The sequence below is a fragment of the Emericellopsis atlantica genome, assembly GCF_019669845.1.
Source record: "Emericellopsis atlantica unplaced genomic scaffold F5Z01scaffold_37, whole genome shotgun sequence".
In the NCBI taxonomy this organism is placed as follows: domain Eukaryota; kingdom Fungi; phylum Ascomycota; class Sordariomycetes; order Hypocreales; family Bionectriaceae; genus Emericellopsis; species Emericellopsis atlantica.
Window position 1 is genome coordinate 132,724 of NW_025764739.1, and position 15,837 is coordinate 148,560.

A 15,837-nucleotide genomic window follows, 5' to 3' on the forward strand; every position below is an offset into this window, starting at 1 on the left:
CCGTCGGCAAAGATCTACTCCTACTAGTCTAGCGTCTGCGTCTGCGTCTCACTCTCACTCTCACTGTCACAGCTGCCCCATCCGGTCCAAGATACCGCCTTGGGGTGTCGTCGCTCGAAGAAAGAGAGGTAGCCGAGCACTCGAGGTCAAGCTGTCCGGGAGTGACATGTCACAAACGAGTCGACCGTCGGCCGCATTGTGTTGGCTGACATGATACTCCTGTCGGGAGCAGCTCAACGGGGCTGGGAGAGGATAACTAGTCTGGTCGGCTGTTCACTTGTTGCGTCAGGAGCATCGAATCTGCGGACACGAGACCACATCACATCCATTCTCAAACTCGGCTTCTTGGCAGCAAGCTGAAGCAAGTTCCAGTTGCCAGCAGACAGCGTGCGCTGCCAAGCGCCTTGGCGGTGACCTCACATCTCGTACTCGTGGAGATCATAGCAGACCCCGGACGAACGACCCCTGGCAATGTTTTGGGGTTCTGGGAGAACGGCAACGTGCATCCTCCACCTCAAAAAAACACACGTATCGAAGGAAGTCAGGTCCCAGGACAGGCACATTGCGAGACGATCACCAGAACGACTGCCGCCCGACAGGTCTGGTGGGTATCTTGCTGTGCAGACCTGGCCGGGTGGCCTCCCACTGATGAACATTCACAGTCGACCCCAGCCAGGGACGTTGGAGTAGCGTAGCAGTGGCATGGGCGTTGCGGCATGTGCATATCTTTCTGCATGTGCGTTGGATGCAGTTGATCGCTCCCTGTCCCACAATCTGATCCCCGATTGTCCAGTCACAAGATTGGACCAGTTACCCTCCTACAGACTCACAGCATGCATAATAGCTGCCGTTGCTTATTGCTGCGGTCCATGTGCGGCCGACAATGTGCCTCTTCTGAGTTGAGGAGACGGTGAGGAGGAAGCACATAGGGCAACACAAGTATTGGCCATTGGACGCCCTGGCTACCTGTTTGGGCCAGTGCCGTGTGGTACTGCCATGAGAACGGCGGTTCTGTGCGGCACGAGGGTGCATGTGGTCAGACTGTGCGACTGACAGCAAGCCCCTTCTGACCGCTTGGCGAGAAGGCAAGCAGGCAGTCGTTTCTGGTAGCATTATTCGGCAACTTGACGCTGCTGCGCGACCCGAGCCAAGGGACAAGTAGGCAGTTGATTGGTGATGTGTGTGGTCAGGCCAAGCTGTCGGTGAAGCCGTGGGCTTGCTCCGAGATCCACACTAGCCTGTCGTCGTCGGTCCTTGTCATTAGTCAGGTAACCCCCGAATCACACGTGGCTGGCTGTTATTAACAAAAGAGACAGGCGATATTATTATACGTATGCTGTGGAGTACATGGAGCATACCTAGTAATCAATTATCAATCTTCATGTTCTTCTCGCCCTCGGCTGCTACTCCAGCCTCCACACTTGGCTCGAAGACCGCTCTGTTTCATCGTCAGCCAAGATCCTGTGTTCGCTCGGCACATCACCACGACACCACCAGTCCATTCATCACCGGTGACCGAACAGCCCCAAGCCCATGCCGAGAAATTGCGCATGACTTGCAGCCAGTCAGGCCCAGTCATCAACCTGACCGCAGGACACAAGACGGCAAGCCTTTCCGGGGCCAGCACTATTGCCTGCAAAAGAATCATGTCTATTATTACGTGCTGAACGGCGGCGAGCTGCCGCAAAGTGCCACGAGCCGTGATGAGGGCGTTGCGAGAGAGAGCATGGAGGCCTGCTGGCCTCGCCCAGGGCTGACAATGGGGCGGCCGATGGCGTCAAGTAAGCGTGGTTTCAGTGCAATACTTGGCGACTGTCCCATTTTTGCAAGGCAATTCATTGTTCCGCGTACCAGCCGCTTCTCCCTCAGCACACATGAATAAAACAGTCATCGGTGCATTCCATAGGGCTGTGAGGTATGGCAGACGAGCAGTGTTGTTGGTTTATAACAGAAAACGTGGGGATGTCGAACCAGATCCCAGCTGATGCGTGGCTGTCATCACCCCAGTGCATAATCATGCCCACGAAAGCCGTCTGGACGCTGAAGGATGAGCGTGGCGGGCCAGTGAAGCAATGCCAAGCATTCTGCTATATGGCTGCTCGAGTTAACACCGATGCATGAAGCTATCGTCAGATACATGGAGTAGTGGCCGAATGCCCCAGGATGACGGCATGCAGGGACACCGAACATTTCTGATCACCAGGGGACCGGCTGAATACGGCATCTGTATTTAGATACCGATGCTCGACATGGGGACTGGACAGGCTTCATGTTCTGACGGGTGAGACGACTGGGCCCCAGGGCCTAGCCTCAGCTCTGGACGAAGCTCATCTCGCGAGATCGTACCATGTCCGCAGCAGCCATTGGACCGTTTATAAATTTGGACACCAGTGAGCGACAGAGTTCAGACGGCGTTTCTGCTGTCATGACCCCCCTCTGCCGTTCGCCGATAGCCCACAGCCCAAGCGCGAGCTAGAGGCCAGCAGAGCTAGAGCTGGCTGGGCGCTGTGCACTTGGCACTTGGCGCTTGGCGCTTGGCAGTCACGGTGGATGATGACTTGGAAAGCGGGAGCAGTTCTCAGAAGGGACTTTGGGCCCTTTTGTCACTGGCACGGACAGCTATTTTTATCCCAGGCCCCCAAGAGGGCCAAGACATGATGATGTCCCCCATGTGCGTCATGGCACTGCTGCACCCTCCCCGGTCGCCCTGCACGGTTGCTCTTAGCCCTTCCGCCCTACTGGGTTGTTGTTCAACTGTTTGGCCTCGGAACATCTCACTGGGATTTGCTGCGGAGATCGACGGGCAGAGGAATGAAGGCACCAGGCCAAGAGAGAGGCTGAGGACTCTGGTCTCACCTGAGTACGAGGTTTCAGTGATCTATTCTGGTGTCTCATCGGTCTTGTCGTTGAAGATGAACACAAGACACAAGTCTACTCGTCTCCTCCTGTGGTCAGCGAGCGACAGGAAAAAAAAAAAGTAATATGGAGAACACACACCGACGGCCGAAAAGTTCCCATGCTGCTGGCCGCGGAATCCCGTCTTTTGGCTGCTTCTCGATGCCTTTTAGCGTGTCGTCTATAGCGTCGAGCCCTGCGCTGTAGGCGGCCTGCCACGCTGTACTTGACTGCACTAGTAGACCAACAGCAGCATGTGTTCTGTTAGTGCCGATGCTAGACAAGTGATCCGCATCAGCCAGCAAATTCTCCGTCGCGGCGCTCGACGTTGTATTTACGCCCATTGAGAATCATGGACGTGAAGACAAGATCGAATGATTATTAGGAGGCGCTGCCAAAAGATGCCACTGACTGTGCGATGATTACCTTACGTGCCATGCCTGGCGTGCCTTCCACCAGACTTCCAGCCTTCTTCAGCGCTGTAAGTCACCGCAGGCCTCCGTGCAGCAGCTGGACAGCAGAACGCACTGCAGCCCAGCCCAGCCCAGCCTAGCCACAGCGGGCTTACAGTACAGTACATGGGCCTCCGCCGGCGCCCAACCCACCTCACCCTAGCCCCCCCGACACACCCGCGGACAGTCCCACCTATGTCTCTCCGGCCACCCACCCACGGACGGGCCACACAGCCCTGCCCGGCCTTACTTGGGTCCAGCCGATGCAACCTACGACCCTGAGACGGCTACGTCCAGTCCATGTATGTCGTATGCTCTGTTTATAACGCCCAGCTGTCCCCCAACCCATCCAGCCCATCCTCTCCTCCCCCCCTCTTAGTCAACATCAAAGAATCGAACCACCGCCTACAGACAAGTCGTCTCTCCTCTGACATTCGCTTTTTCCTCCCTCCTCTCCTCCCCAACCCCCCTAGGAAGTCCTCGTTGACTCCTGTCACTCGCTTTACCGGTGCTGTCGCTTTGTGTGTTTCTGAATCGCCTCATCCACGCCCAACAACCCGTCGCTCCAGTCTCCCCCGACACAAACGATCAGGCTTTTGGGAACGATTCAGAAACGACAAGGACCACAGTGCCACACACGATCGCTACAGACCGACCCCGGGAAAGGTTTGGAAAAGGGAAATTCGCTTTTTGAAAGAGAGAGCACCGCCAACAGTTCGATTCTCGGTACCAGGATCAACGGACCGCTCGACAACGACAACGACAACGACCACTATTAAGATTCCGCTCCACCATTAATAGTCGTAGCTGCGCTCCGTAACGCTTCTTCTTGGACGATTCAAGAAAGTGTCCGTCCCCCAATCCTGCAGTTTTGAGTTGTCCACCACAGGAACTCGCATCACTTCACCCACGTTCGCTACCATTACTGGTCAGTCTACACGCTCTATCCGTGTAGCTACCTCGTATGTATGTGCCGCTCCCGTCCAGCCTGCCTGTCTGCCGTGCCGGATCCTGACATGCCGCTTAGATTCTTTACTTCTCGTTCATCTCACCATTCTAGCAATGGCTGGTCCAGGTGGCGGTCCTCCTCGCCGGAGTCACACCAAGTCTCGCAAGGGTTGCGAAACCTGCAAGAAACGCCATATCCGCTGTGACGAGAGCTTCCCGCAGTGCCGCAACTGCACCAAGCACAAGATCCGCTGCCCGTACAACGATGTCCCGGCGTCCGACCCCAACAGGTCCACGACGCCCGACAAGCCTGATCTCATGTGGACCCCCGAGATCGAGGCCAGCCTCCTGCAGTGGCAGCAGACCAACGTGTTTCCCTTCCCCAGCATGGGCATCTACCCAGTGCCCGTGGCCAGCAGCTACTCCTGGGAAGACCTGAGGTTGATCTATCACATTGCTTCCGTCTACGATGAACTCTCTGTCATGGATGCTAATAACTTCACCCTGTGGACTCGCCACATCCCCATGTAAGTCCCTTGGTTCGCGCCTGAGAAGCCTGCTAACTCACTCTGCTAGTATCCTGAGAATTGGAGCCACGACTCCGTACGTCATGCACGCACTGCTCGCCTTCTCGGCCATGCACATTGCTTTCCTCACCGACTGCCCCCTGGTCGGTGGAATGGGCTTTGAGCACCGAGGCGTGGCGCTGAGCGGTCTCCAGGAAGCCATTGGTGTCTTCTCACGCGATAACTCGGATGCCATTCTCGCTGCATCCCTGGTCCTCTCCTGGCAGGCTACGGACTGGTCCGGCTGGAACCAGCTCATGCAGGGCACCTCGACCATCATGTCCGCCATGGAGGGCTGGAAGAACGAGTCGCAGTTCGTTGACTTCATCGCCGAGAGCAGGACATTTCCCACTGCTCCCCCTTCCCCGAGCTCTGACCACCGCCGCGCCCAGCCACGCAAGGAGGACCTCGACGCCTACCAGAGCACCCTTGAACAGGTCCAAAAGGTTGAGGCCCACCTCAAGAGCCAGAAGGATGCCTTCAAGGTCGACACGACACAAATCCAGAACTTGGTCAGCTTCCTCAAAGGATCTCGCAAGATCAGCCACACGCTCCCCATTGCCCAGCAGTTTGAGCGCCTGAGGTCTCTCCGTGACTGGCTCTTCTGGATGCCCGTTGCTTACCTGCAGAACTATCGATGCTCCCCCAACTCCCTCGTCGCCATTGCCCACCTGTACACCGTGGCTATCTTGATGGAGCGTCTGTTCCCGGAAATCGGATCCGCCTACTTTGGTAGCCTGTCCCTGGTCCCGGTCGAGGAGATTGCCCGGCGCCTCATGTCTTACAGCGTCACCGACAACTTCGATTCCAGTGCTACCGTGCCCCTGCGATTGATGGACTTTCCCATTGACTCGGTTGGTGACTTCCGCGCTCGCATGGGTTGGGTCCAGCCAGAGCGCACCCAGTCGTTTCCCACGTTCCAGACTCCCAGCTTCCGGACTTTCGACAGTCGCTCCGAGTACGACAGCAGCTCCGAGTCGTATGGCCTGTATGGAAATCCTGCCTTCAGCTACAGCCACGAGTCGATGCCCGTGCTCAACGCCGCTGTGAGCCACACCCACAGCCCCGTCGGAAGCGTGGTCATGCCTTCGCCCTACCAGTCGCAGCCGCAGTACCTCAACATGCCGTCTCCCATGTACGCCGCCGGACCCTACAGCCCGACGCCATCCCACTTGGACGGCTCCGTCACGTACAGCGACACCGACGAGTACAGGAACTGGGACATGGGCGCCGCCATGCAGGCCCAGCCGTCTCCAATTTATCACGATGCGCGTCACAGCTTCGGTGCCGGGTTCGTCTCTCCTACCACCACCCAACCCGTGTGGATCTGAAATACACCACGGCGGCCTTGCTTTTGGAGACGACTGAATGGGGATTGACCGTTGCCGTCCAGGAACTCAAACAAATCGACATCGACGCCACCACTACTGCACCGCCCGCCTCACACGCCTGGTATGGCCTCCTCCTCGGAGCCGCCGCCCGTCTTGATGAGCTCCATCCCGCACTACCAACACCGGCATCGACAGACTCCTTCCGTCTCCTCTGGACCGCATTCTCCATCTCCGTTGGCCCAGGCTCCTCTCAACCACATTCCTGATCCCAAGGACAAGGGCAAGGGCAGACTACACCATCCTCAGTGATTCACGATGTGCCACCACCAGCCTCATCCACTGGTTGCACGATCCCGCTTTCAGTACCGCATGTTTTTTATTTTGGATTTACACCTTTCTCTGGCTTAATGCTTTCTGCCATAAATCGACTCAGCCGCCATGTACACAACACTCCTTCCACGCTCGCTACAACAGGAGAGCCTCGGCCTCCAACAACACACACACACTCCTTGATTCCGAGTTGATCTCGACGACACTCCTTGACGACCATACGATATACTACTCCGACCTAATGTGTATTACATCTTATACAACAATCCTTATGATACCCGGCTGCTCCCAGCCACGACACTCCCTTGACGACCAGTACGACCACGTCGTACACAGCATTATAGACACTCCTTTCACGACTTGAAACGACACAATATAGACACACTCCTTTTGGCGAAAAAAAGAATTGGTATATGGGCGACCACCAACTGCATAGCGACTGTTGATTTTGAATGTGTTTAGCGACAAAATGAAGCAAGGCGCACAATGGGCGATTTGGGATGGCGTTTTCTTCTTTTACGAGCTGGCATGCTGATGGGATCTGATTTTTGACAACCTTTGCTATGATTTGGACGACTGGGAATTTGCTGCTGCTTGACGAGCAGAGATATTGAGAGAACCCAGGGTATTGGCATTTTGCATATGGACGATGGATTTGAATTTCCCTGGTTATTCACCTTAGATAGAGACGCGCGCGCTGCGGCGTTGTCTGACGCTTACGACTCCTGCGCAGACTGAATGAACTTGCTGTGCCTTCTCTTAAGATTATTGTCTTTTTAAGTGAAGCTACTTTATGAAGCATGGATGAAACAAATGTCTTGTTGGTATCTCGCGTACACTATCTTCCTCTTGGAGCTGTCCGAGCTATATTTATAAACATTCCCGTCTACCACCCGGTACTCCAAGAAAGAGGAACATGAAAGGAGAGACCTAGGTCATGCTATGGCTACTGCCGACGAACATGCTGATGTAGGACAGAACAAACACCCGAGACGCCATTGCAAACGAGACTGCAGAGGATGAGCGCTGGGGAGCGACAGGACTATGTGTATCATAAAACAGACCCAAGGAGTGGATTGTATAGATGTATCTTTCATATCGTTCGTTAGGGTGAACCTCCTCCTTCTCGTACTTCTTCTTCATCGTCATCGTCATCTTGACTTTCACTTTCCTCTCCCGCCGATCCGGAGGATGAGTCGTCGCTCCTGGGCTGAGGCGTGGCACCTTGCCTGACGGCATCACTGTAGCTCGGCACGGGCCCATCGTGATGCGCTGGCACCACCGTGGTGACCGAGTCGCCTCTATTTCTGTTGCTATTGGCGGAGACGTGCAGCGGTCGCTCCTCGTCGTCTTCCGTCGCTGCGTGTCCCTCGTGCGCGGCTTGGTCTGGGCTGGCGTAGCCCGGCGGCGGGTTCGTCGCGTCTTCAATGTGTAGGTTGATCGGGTCAGAGACTTCCTCCTCGTAGGCCTGGTGTGCGCTGCTGCCCTCACCGTTGCCATCGTTGGGGACAAGCTGTGCGAGCGAGATGTCGGTCGGGCTCCTGACGGGACCGGGACTCGTCGGCGGGAAGATCCTAAAGTTACCGCTGCGTGTCCGGCCGTGTGACGGGTTGAGGTTCTCCCCATGACGGACGTTGTACGAGTTGCTGACGGAGTGGCTGTGGGTGCGACTGGGTGTCCCCGTGAACCCGTCCTTGGTGCCTGTCTCGAGGAGGATGCTGCCCTGTTCCGAACCGTAGGGCGGCGGAGGGGCAAGGCTGCCCGTGACAGGGGCGAGCCCCCATTTCTTGACGTTGGCCTCGATGAAGACGAAGCCTGCTTGGCCAAAGTTCACATGGACAACCGCGGGGCCGATGGCGCCTAGGGCAGGGAAGAAATTTTGCGCTTTCAGTCCGTGCACGACTTCCTCCAGCTTCTTGCCGTTGCGGGTGAAGAAGATGGCGCCTGTGCGAGGACGGTACCCAACGCCCACAACGTCACCTTGCACGAGCGGAGGGCCGTAGTTGGTCTTGCTAAAGGGCTGGTTGTAGCGTCGGTGGCCGGTGGATTGGTACGCGACAGAGTATTTGTGGAAGCCTGTACATGTCAGCAACGCTGCTGGGGTCGCCAATCGCTTGAAAGCGGGCTCGCCTACCTGGTAATCTGAACAGAGGGTACGGCTTCGTCGCCATTCCGATGCTCAAGAGTGTGTGTTCCGGCTTGTCGTAGATCTTGGCCTCCCAGTAATACACATCGTTCTGTTTCGGGACTGGCAGATTCGTCAAGACCGTGCACTCCGTGTCGAAGAACTCGATTTCGGTCCGCGCCTCGACAAAGCAGTTGGCAATCTCCAACTCCGGCTCAAACTCCCAGGCCGAGACGCCCTTTTCTTGTATGGCGAGGAATTGTGATAGTGATATTTCCGTTTGTAACGATTCGGGAGGGTTGTGCGTCACAAAAGCTGCGCGCGCGTCAGTCAGCCCATTGCTCGCCCTGCCAGAGCAGGCTGTACGGGAAGGGGGGGAGAAGGCCTACCTTTTGCCCGGAGGTACTCGGCCCTCGCCATCTCATCCATATTCTCCAGCGCCTCCGCCTCCTCTCGCGCAAACGCCTGCTCATCGTCAAACTCGCCCGGCCGCCCCAGGCGATCCAGCAAGATCCGCCCCGACCCAGCACATCCCGTTACCCAAAAAATGAAGACAATGATCGCTATCAAAACGATGGAACCAAAAGAAGAGACGAGGCCGATGATGACGCCTGTAAAGGCGGACGACGGTGATGTGGCCATCGTGCTGGTCATGTATGTGGTGATGTCAAGATGAACGGCGTCACCGCCGCGAGTGGGATGGTGTGGTCGCAGAGTCGTTTTCGCTTTGGAAGTGCCCTTGTCGTCGCAAGTTTCTCATAGATCGTCTGAATATCGCTGGCCTTCGAATCGGGCGCGTAGATGCCTTCAATGCGGCACCCAAGCCCTCGCGTGAGCAGCGCAAGTCGGTCCGTCTGCGTCCCTCGTCTCGTATGTTCGCCACTTGGGGGTCGGTGGTCGGTGGTCGACGCAGTCGTCTGTCGGTTGTGGGAGTGGGAATCTCGCTCAAGGACGTGAAGGAAATGGACGATGACAGACACGTGGATCCGAAGGGAGGGAAAGGGAGATGGGAAGACAACGTCGAGGAGTGGACGATTGATTCAGGTGCATGAATGAATGATGGTCAGTCAAACCGGATCCAGCCAACGTTGGGCTGGACTGGAGACACTGGCAGCGGGAGGGAACGTACCGGACACCCAAGCCCAGTGCAGGGCCTCCAGGGACCCCGGCGAGGGCGATTGGCGCTCCGGCTGGCCCCATTTACAGTGGGACTACAGGGACAAGTCAGCCAAGGTACACTCGCGCCTCGCGGGGCTGATAAGAGTTGGGCTGATATCGTGGAAGAGCACTAACAGGTCTGCGGGGACATGCAGGTAACTCTTGGCCAGGCGGCGCATGACGACTAGGTCGGCTCGGTGACGTTATCCTGGGTTACCTTATCGCAAGATCTGTACGCATGTTGTACGATTATTATCAGTCGACAACAATTACCACAAAGTAACTTATTAGTACCTGGGCACAGATCATTGCCGTGGCCCTGGCTAAGCCGCTGACAACACGGCGATAGAGCTGCACTGGGAAGCATGCCCAGACGCACAAAGCAAGCGCCTAGACTTTATTTCTGGCGCCCTGACTGCAAGCGTGCGGTGCGTGTTTCATGGGCGCGCCAACTCCAAGAGCCAGGAGAAGGGCAGCAACGAGAACACCGGGGCAACGTGCCAACAATGTCTCATGAGCCCATGGCTGACAAAACAGCGACCTTTATGTTGTCAGGATGGCATTCATCGAGCATGCACACATTGTGAGATTGAGTGCAGACGAGGACATAATGTCTATGAAGGACATACGCACATGCCACACACACAGACTAATAACCGCAAGCAACGTAGCTAGAAGACGTTTATTTCCGACCTCATAAAGAGTCATCCTATCATATTCTACATACAGTCAAGACATCCAAATCACTCCCATCCAGCGCCGTTCCCTTCCTTCCAAGCACAATCCCCTCAGAGCTCTTCATCATCCTCACCCCTGCCCCGGCGGTACCCTCCCCTTCTCGCCCGTCGTTCCTCGCGTTCCTTCTGCCTCTGCGCCCTCAGCTCGGGCCTGGGATGATGATAGCTCTTGGTGCCAAGGTCACTGCTCGTGCCCTCCAGCAGGCTCTCCGTGAGCGCACTGTCCGAGCCGACGACGCTTCTCTGATAGCTAAAGTCCCTGCGCGCGACACGGCTTGGTGAGCTGGTGCCGGAGGACGCAGCAGGGGGTGGTCCATCTTCACGGCGCGAGCGACGGCTGGCCTCCTTGTGGCGGGAGGGGCTCTCGTTCTTCGTCGTTGTACTGTAGACCTTGCGAATGCCACCAGCCTTGGTTGGTGTGGAGGTCGGCGTGGCCTGCTTGTTGGACAGCAGGTTGGACGACACGGTCGAGTCACCGGGGTTTGTGCTGCCATCCCACTGCGAGCCCTCACTCTCCTTGTTCAACCCACCCACTCTTGCAGCCTTCTCGTGGCGGTAGTTGCGCAGATACTCTTTGGCCGCACGCTCGGCTTCCTCGTCCTCGACACCCTCACTACCGACATGTCGTTTCGAGCGCTTGGCGCTGTCGCTAGTGCTCTTCTTTTCGTTGCGTCGGCGCTCACGTTCCCTTTCCCTCATCTCGCGCTTGCGCTCCCGTTTCTCGCGGGCGCCAATGTCGCTGGGTCCGGCAGTGATGCCACTCAACGCCGTCGATTCGGTGACAACAGTGCGGCCATCGTCATCGACAACATCCTTGTAGACACTGCCGCCTCCCAAATTCGTACTCTCAGTGGCACCGCTCAGCAAAGTGCCGTTGGGTCCTTTTCTTCTTAATACAGTCGTCTTGTAATCATCCCAATCGTTCTCTTTGAAGTAGAATCCTCCATTCTTTGCCCAGAAGAAGAACCAGATGCCCGTGCAGACGAACGCCACGCCAATCAGAGCGAATAGCACGAAGAAGCCGACGTTGGAGATGTCGTGCGGATCGAGAACGCCGCGAGAAGGGTCTACTTTGTCGTCGTCTCGACGATGCAACGAGGTGCTCGCGAAAAGGTCTTTGGCCGCAACGAGGGGTCCACCAGAATGGCCGGTAGCCGAGCCGGTAGGAGGGGGCGCGAGTAGGGTGAGGATAGACTCTCTGAGGGTTGGTGCCATCGTGGTGACAGCTAGGATTATTGGGCTGGAATGCCAGCGGCGCGGAAGCTGGATCTTGTCTCTCTTCTCGATGATAGTGCGTAGCTGATCAGTAAGATGGGAACAACAAATGACTGGATTGTAGATGGCATCAGCCAAGCATGAAAAGTTGGGAGGCAGATTTGGCTGTCGTTGAAAGCTATAATGAGGTGTTGAAGGAGGATGAGTCGGCCAGAATCTGGGAGGCAAGTGTTACGCTATAAGCTGCCGTTTCCACAACAACTCGATGGCTGGGGGCTGGCTGCAGCAGCCTGCAGCTGCTGCTCGGCAGGGTTCAACGGGAGCCCAAACGCGGAGCGCAATAGTCTGAAAGATTCTCTCACAATTTGCCCTTAATTACCAGAAGCCTACATACAGTGCTCTTTGCGTTGATCGACCATTATCATTCAATGTCTGACCTTTGGTTATGGTCAACTGTTGGCCTCAGAACGTGGACTGGCGTTTTGCTGATGACGTCGCGGGCAAAGTAAACAAAGGCTGGCTGGCGCGGCAACGACGTGGGGCTGTTCATGCAACCACTCAAGCAAGTTGGGCACGCACCTTCGCCTGGAAACAAACTTAAGCCCGGGGGTGTTGTTGATAACAAGGCTGACAATCACGAGAGAGATCCTCAAGCGTCAGCAATGTGCTTAATGCCCGATGCCGACGTTTGCTGGAAGATCACATTGAAGAGGACTACGATATCGACTGGATTCGCATCTGCAGGCCTTTCGACATGCGTCGCTTACCCGGAAGGTCTTTAGCAAACTGAAAAGCACCATTGTCACAGCTGTGAATACATGTAGTCTTTAGTTCACAGTTGAATGAATTCACATGTTGGTACTTCTCAATAATGAGGCAGACACCTACCTGCCTGGCTTTTGATTTGACTGCAAGCCATCCACACAAAGTACGATGTCAGGACTTCAGCCTTGGAATTGCAGAGGAACAAGGAGAATCCACATTAACTACAGCGTAATCACATACATCAAACGTCACGGTGGACATAGACCGTTTCATTGCACTCAAACAGAATTTGCATGTTTCCAAAAGGGGTGTGAACCCCTGCTGTCCGTACAGTCTAACGCTATAATCAAAAAGGTCATGGCCTCAGCACTGACCGTGACGAGGGGAAACACCAAAGACAAAAACAAGAAAAGCGACAACGCTGAGGCGCCCCATCTTGGTTACTCTCTGAGAACTAGGACCTTGAGTGGCATGCGGGAGCTGGTCAAGCCAAATGGCTCGACCGTCCTTGTCCACTCAAGACTCCCAGCCCCCAGTCATCAACCAAAGACGGGGCACCATGTGCTGCCATGGAAAGAAAACCGAAAGACATGCCCTCCTCCGATATAGCAGCCGACTTCCAAAGGGGGTATCAAAATTTCCATGCCCTGCCAGGTAGACAAGGACAAAAACAAAAACATATCAACCTCCACCAGCGGTGCCATTCCGGCGAAAGACCGCCCTACCAGAGATAAATCTGGTCCAAGGAAAAAAATACGAGATATCCAAAATAAGAAAGTAGAGAAAAAAAAATATCGCTCGCTGCCCCAATGTGCCCAGTTTTGTAACCGTAACAGAAGGCGATAGAGAAAGAAATAGATGCTCATTTCGTCGCGTCGTCAGAACTCATCGTTTCGTGAACATGCCCTTTAGTAATCAAAGGGCTCATAAGGGGCGTGGCTTGGAGCGCACTGCCTGCGACTTTGCGAGTCGGCCTGGCTAGGTGCGCGGGGGCGGTATGGCAAGGAGGGTGGGAGAGCCTTACGCTCGCGACGGCTGCTGGCCCCATCCTCCAGCTGGTAGAAACTGCTGGCTTGGTCGCTTGCTCCGCTGCCTCGACCGCCGTGGGAGAAGGTGATCTCACTGTCTTCACACTCAATTTCGGCGCCGCCAGGCACACGTACGACAGCCTGGCCGGACACCTTGATCGTGAAGTCGTCTCCGTTGCCTCCAGATGACGAGCGAGTAATACCAGTCGCGTTGCTGCGCTTGTTGTACTCGCTCTCGTCGCGGCTGGCACTGCTGCGTGTCGAGCGGCTGCTGGCAACGTTGGGCTTGTTTGCCTTACGAAGAGCGTCGGCAGTAAGTGGTACCTGCGTAGGCCCAGTGACATCTTCCTGATACTTCATGGCCTCCAGGTACTTGTCCTCCTTGGGTAGGCTGACGCCTCCAGAACCAAGAGGCACCGAGCCATAGATACTTCCCCGGCGGCTAGAACGGGCGGGGGCGATGTCGTACTCGTCGTCCTCATAGTACATGGAATCTCGCCGAGGACGGAACATGGACCGGCGGCGCTGCTCGTGGACTGGCTCTGGCGACATGTCGTGGAACAAGTCTTCCTGCTCGAGCTCATCCTCGTCATCGTCAAATGCCGCTTGCTCATGGAAACCGACAGATCGCCGATGAGATGGGCGAGGTGGGCGAGAGTGCCCCTGACGGGAAGCCGGTCGCTGTGGTGGCGGCTGGAAGGGTGTGGACGGGTTGGCAGTCGTGCTCGGTCGACGGGGAATAGATCTGACGTTCTTGAACTCGGGAGGAGGCATTCGCTTGCGGTCCTCGTCGTGCTTGGCCGTCCGCGACGAGCGCTTTGATTGGTATTGAGGCTCGTCGCCGGGGCGCGCGTAAAAGTCCTCCTGATCGTGCTCAAACACAAAGTCGCTTGCCTCATAGCCTCGTGGAGGGGTTGGGTGCACGCCCATGGCTGACGAAGGTCGTTCAAAACGGGACCGCAGATCTCGGTGCTGAGTAGGCGGAGATGGTCCTCCGTCGAAGTACCCAGGCGGGCCCGCGTTTGAAGGAGGCATAGGCATGTGCATGGGAGGCGGGCCCGGAGGGAAACCTTGCGGTGGAGGGTAGGAACCAGCCGGTGAGTATGCCATTGGCATCATGGGGCTCTGCTGCCAGCTGCCAACGTGGGGAGGTGGATGTGTCTGCCCAGCATAGTAGCTGGCGGGCCTTGTCTTTGCGCGAGGTCGATTGCCCGAGGACGCAGGTTGAGGAACTCCATAGTAGCTTGACTCCTCTACGTGGCCGCGTCTGTAGGCTTGCGGCGATTGCTGTATGACGGGTTGCGTCTGAGAGTGCCTGGCTTGCGGTCGGACTTTCTTCAAAGCCTTGGAAGAGTCCTCCAGAGCCTTCTTCTCTGCGCGAGCTCTCCTTGCCTCATCGCGTTCCAGCCTCTTGCGCTCTTCTTCGCGCAGTCTTCGGTGTTCCTTGTCCTCTGTTTTCCTCCGGGCGGATCGACTGGCCGACTCCGAGGTGCTGTTGGGTTGATCGCCGCGTCTGCTCTTGCCGGTGTTGGGGCGCTCCCTGGATGGGGTGCTGGGCTCATCACCGCAGTCGGTAAATGCGTAGACGCGAGTGCCGGCCCGGCCATTGACGGAGCTGCCAGAGTCGTCGTCTGCCTCTTCGACAAAGGCGATCTTTGATTTGTGCATGGTGGTTGCTGAGTTTGAGTTTCGTAGCGTGTAGAAGGAGAGAATGAGAGATTGGGAGCGCTAGAAGCGCAGCGGTGACGACAGGCTCGTCAGCCCCAGGGCTGGTGGGGGAAGTCTGGCCGCGCAGAGGGTGGCGGTCGCAATTGGAATGCTGGCGCTGGGTCGAGCGTGGCTAGGAAGCCAGGACGAGGAACGGGACGATCCTTGGAGGGTGGGTCAGATTCAGGACGGCAACTGGAATTTAATTTTTCTCGTCCCGCTCTTACCGGGTTGATTGAAGGCGGAAGAGCTGAGTATGTCATAAAATCAGCCTTTGTCGTAAATAGAGCCAAAAGCCTCAAGTCGCCGTGATCGGTTCGTCAAGTCGTGAGTGAGTGTTGCGGTTTCGTGCGGACGGACGGTTGGTGGTTGTTGATACTGAGGGGAAGAGAGGAAAAAGAGAAGGAGTCTCAGGCCAGGCAGCGGCAACGGCAGATCTGGGGGAGGAATCTTCTTATGAAAACGGAAGCACCGACTGCGCAGCCAATGCAGAGGGAGCACCTGCCTGGCTCAGTGGGCGGCAGCGGGTCCTGCCAGCTGTAATGTCGCACAGCAGGGCGACTGGACTGGAGAGTACGGA

General features: G+C 56.3%; 5 protein-coding genes across 5 annotated transcripts; 2 read left to right on the plus strand and 3 right to left on the minus strand.

Moving 5' to 3' along the window:
• Positions 1-988: 988 nt before the first annotated feature.
• On the plus strand, positions 989-1,940 carry F5Z01DRAFT_374865 (uncharacterized protein). Its single transcript, XM_046259367.1, has 2 exons — positions 989-1,268; positions 1,317-1,940. The coding sequence occupies exon 2, from the start codon at positions 1,334-1,336 to the stop codon at positions 1,880-1,882; it is 549 nt and encodes a 182-aa protein (XP_046114339.1). The 5' UTR covers positions 989-1,268; positions 1,317-1,333; the 3' UTR covers positions 1,883-1,940.
• A 2,307-nt stretch (positions 1,941-4,247) lies between these two features.
• Positions 4,248-6,586, plus strand: F5Z01DRAFT_375389 (uncharacterized protein). The gene is made up of 3 exons (XM_046259368.1): positions 4,248-4,313; positions 4,375-4,822; positions 4,872-6,586. Exons 2-3 carry the CDS (start codon positions 4,410-4,412, stop codon positions 6,190-6,192), a joined length of 1,734 nt encoding a protein of 577 aa, XP_046114340.1. The 5' UTR covers positions 4,248-4,313; positions 4,375-4,409; the 3' UTR covers positions 6,193-6,586.
• Positions 6,587-7,627: 1,041 nt separating this feature from the next.
• F5Z01DRAFT_640311 (concanavalin A-like lectin/glucanase domain-containing protein) lies at positions 7,628-9,289 on the minus strand (the record flags this gene model as incomplete). The annotated part of the gene is made up of 3 exons (XM_046262514.1): positions 7,628-8,598; positions 8,657-8,962; positions 9,037-9,289. The coding sequence occupies 3 exons, from the start codon at positions 9,287-9,289 to the stop codon at positions 7,628-7,630; spliced, it is 1,530 nt and encodes a 509-aa protein (XP_046114341.1).
• A 1,203-nt stretch (positions 9,290-10,492) lies between these two features.
• F5Z01DRAFT_374809 (uncharacterized protein) lies at positions 10,493-12,135 on the minus strand. Its single transcript, XM_046259366.1, has one exon. It carries the CDS (start codon positions 11,755-11,757, stop codon positions 10,594-10,596), a length of 1,164 nt encoding a protein of 387 aa, XP_046114342.1. The 5' UTR covers positions 11,758-12,135; the 3' UTR covers positions 10,493-10,593.
• A 1,145-nt stretch (positions 12,136-13,280) lies between these two features.
• Positions 13,281-15,607, minus strand: F5Z01DRAFT_375516 (uncharacterized protein). Its single transcript, XM_046259369.1, has 2 exons — positions 15,485-15,607; positions 13,281-15,421 (listed from the first exon to the last, which is right to left on the minus strand). The coding sequence occupies exon 2, from the start codon at positions 15,216-15,218 to the stop codon at positions 13,431-13,433; it is 1,788 nt and encodes a 595-aa protein (XP_046114343.1). The 5' UTR covers positions 15,219-15,421; positions 15,485-15,607; the 3' UTR covers positions 13,281-13,430.
• Positions 15,608-15,837: the final 230 nt, after the last annotated feature.

What these genes read in the sequence shown, in the direction of transcription:
- F5Z01DRAFT_374865 (XM_046259367.1), top strand. Translation starts at nt 1,334, where the DNA reads ATGCTGTGGAGTACATGGAGCATACCTAGTAATCAATTATCAATCTTC.
- F5Z01DRAFT_374809 (XM_046259366.1), bottom strand. Translation starts at nt 11,757, where the DNA reads ATGGCACCAACCCTCAGAGAGTCTATCCTCACCCTACTCGCGCCCCCT.
- F5Z01DRAFT_375516 (XM_046259369.1), bottom strand. Translation starts at nt 15,218, where the DNA reads ATGCACAAATCAAAGATCGCCTTTGTCGAAGAGGCAGACGACGACTCT.
- F5Z01DRAFT_375389 (XM_046259368.1), top strand. Translation starts at nt 4,410, where the DNA reads ATGGCTGGTCCAGGTGGCGGTCCTCCTCGCCGGAGTCACACCAAGTCT. An exon ending in TGGACTCGCCACATCCCCAT is followed by an intron (nt 4,823 to 4,871) that starts GTAAGTCCCTTG and finishes TCACTCTGCTAG; the next exon opens with TATCCTGAGAATTGGAGCCA.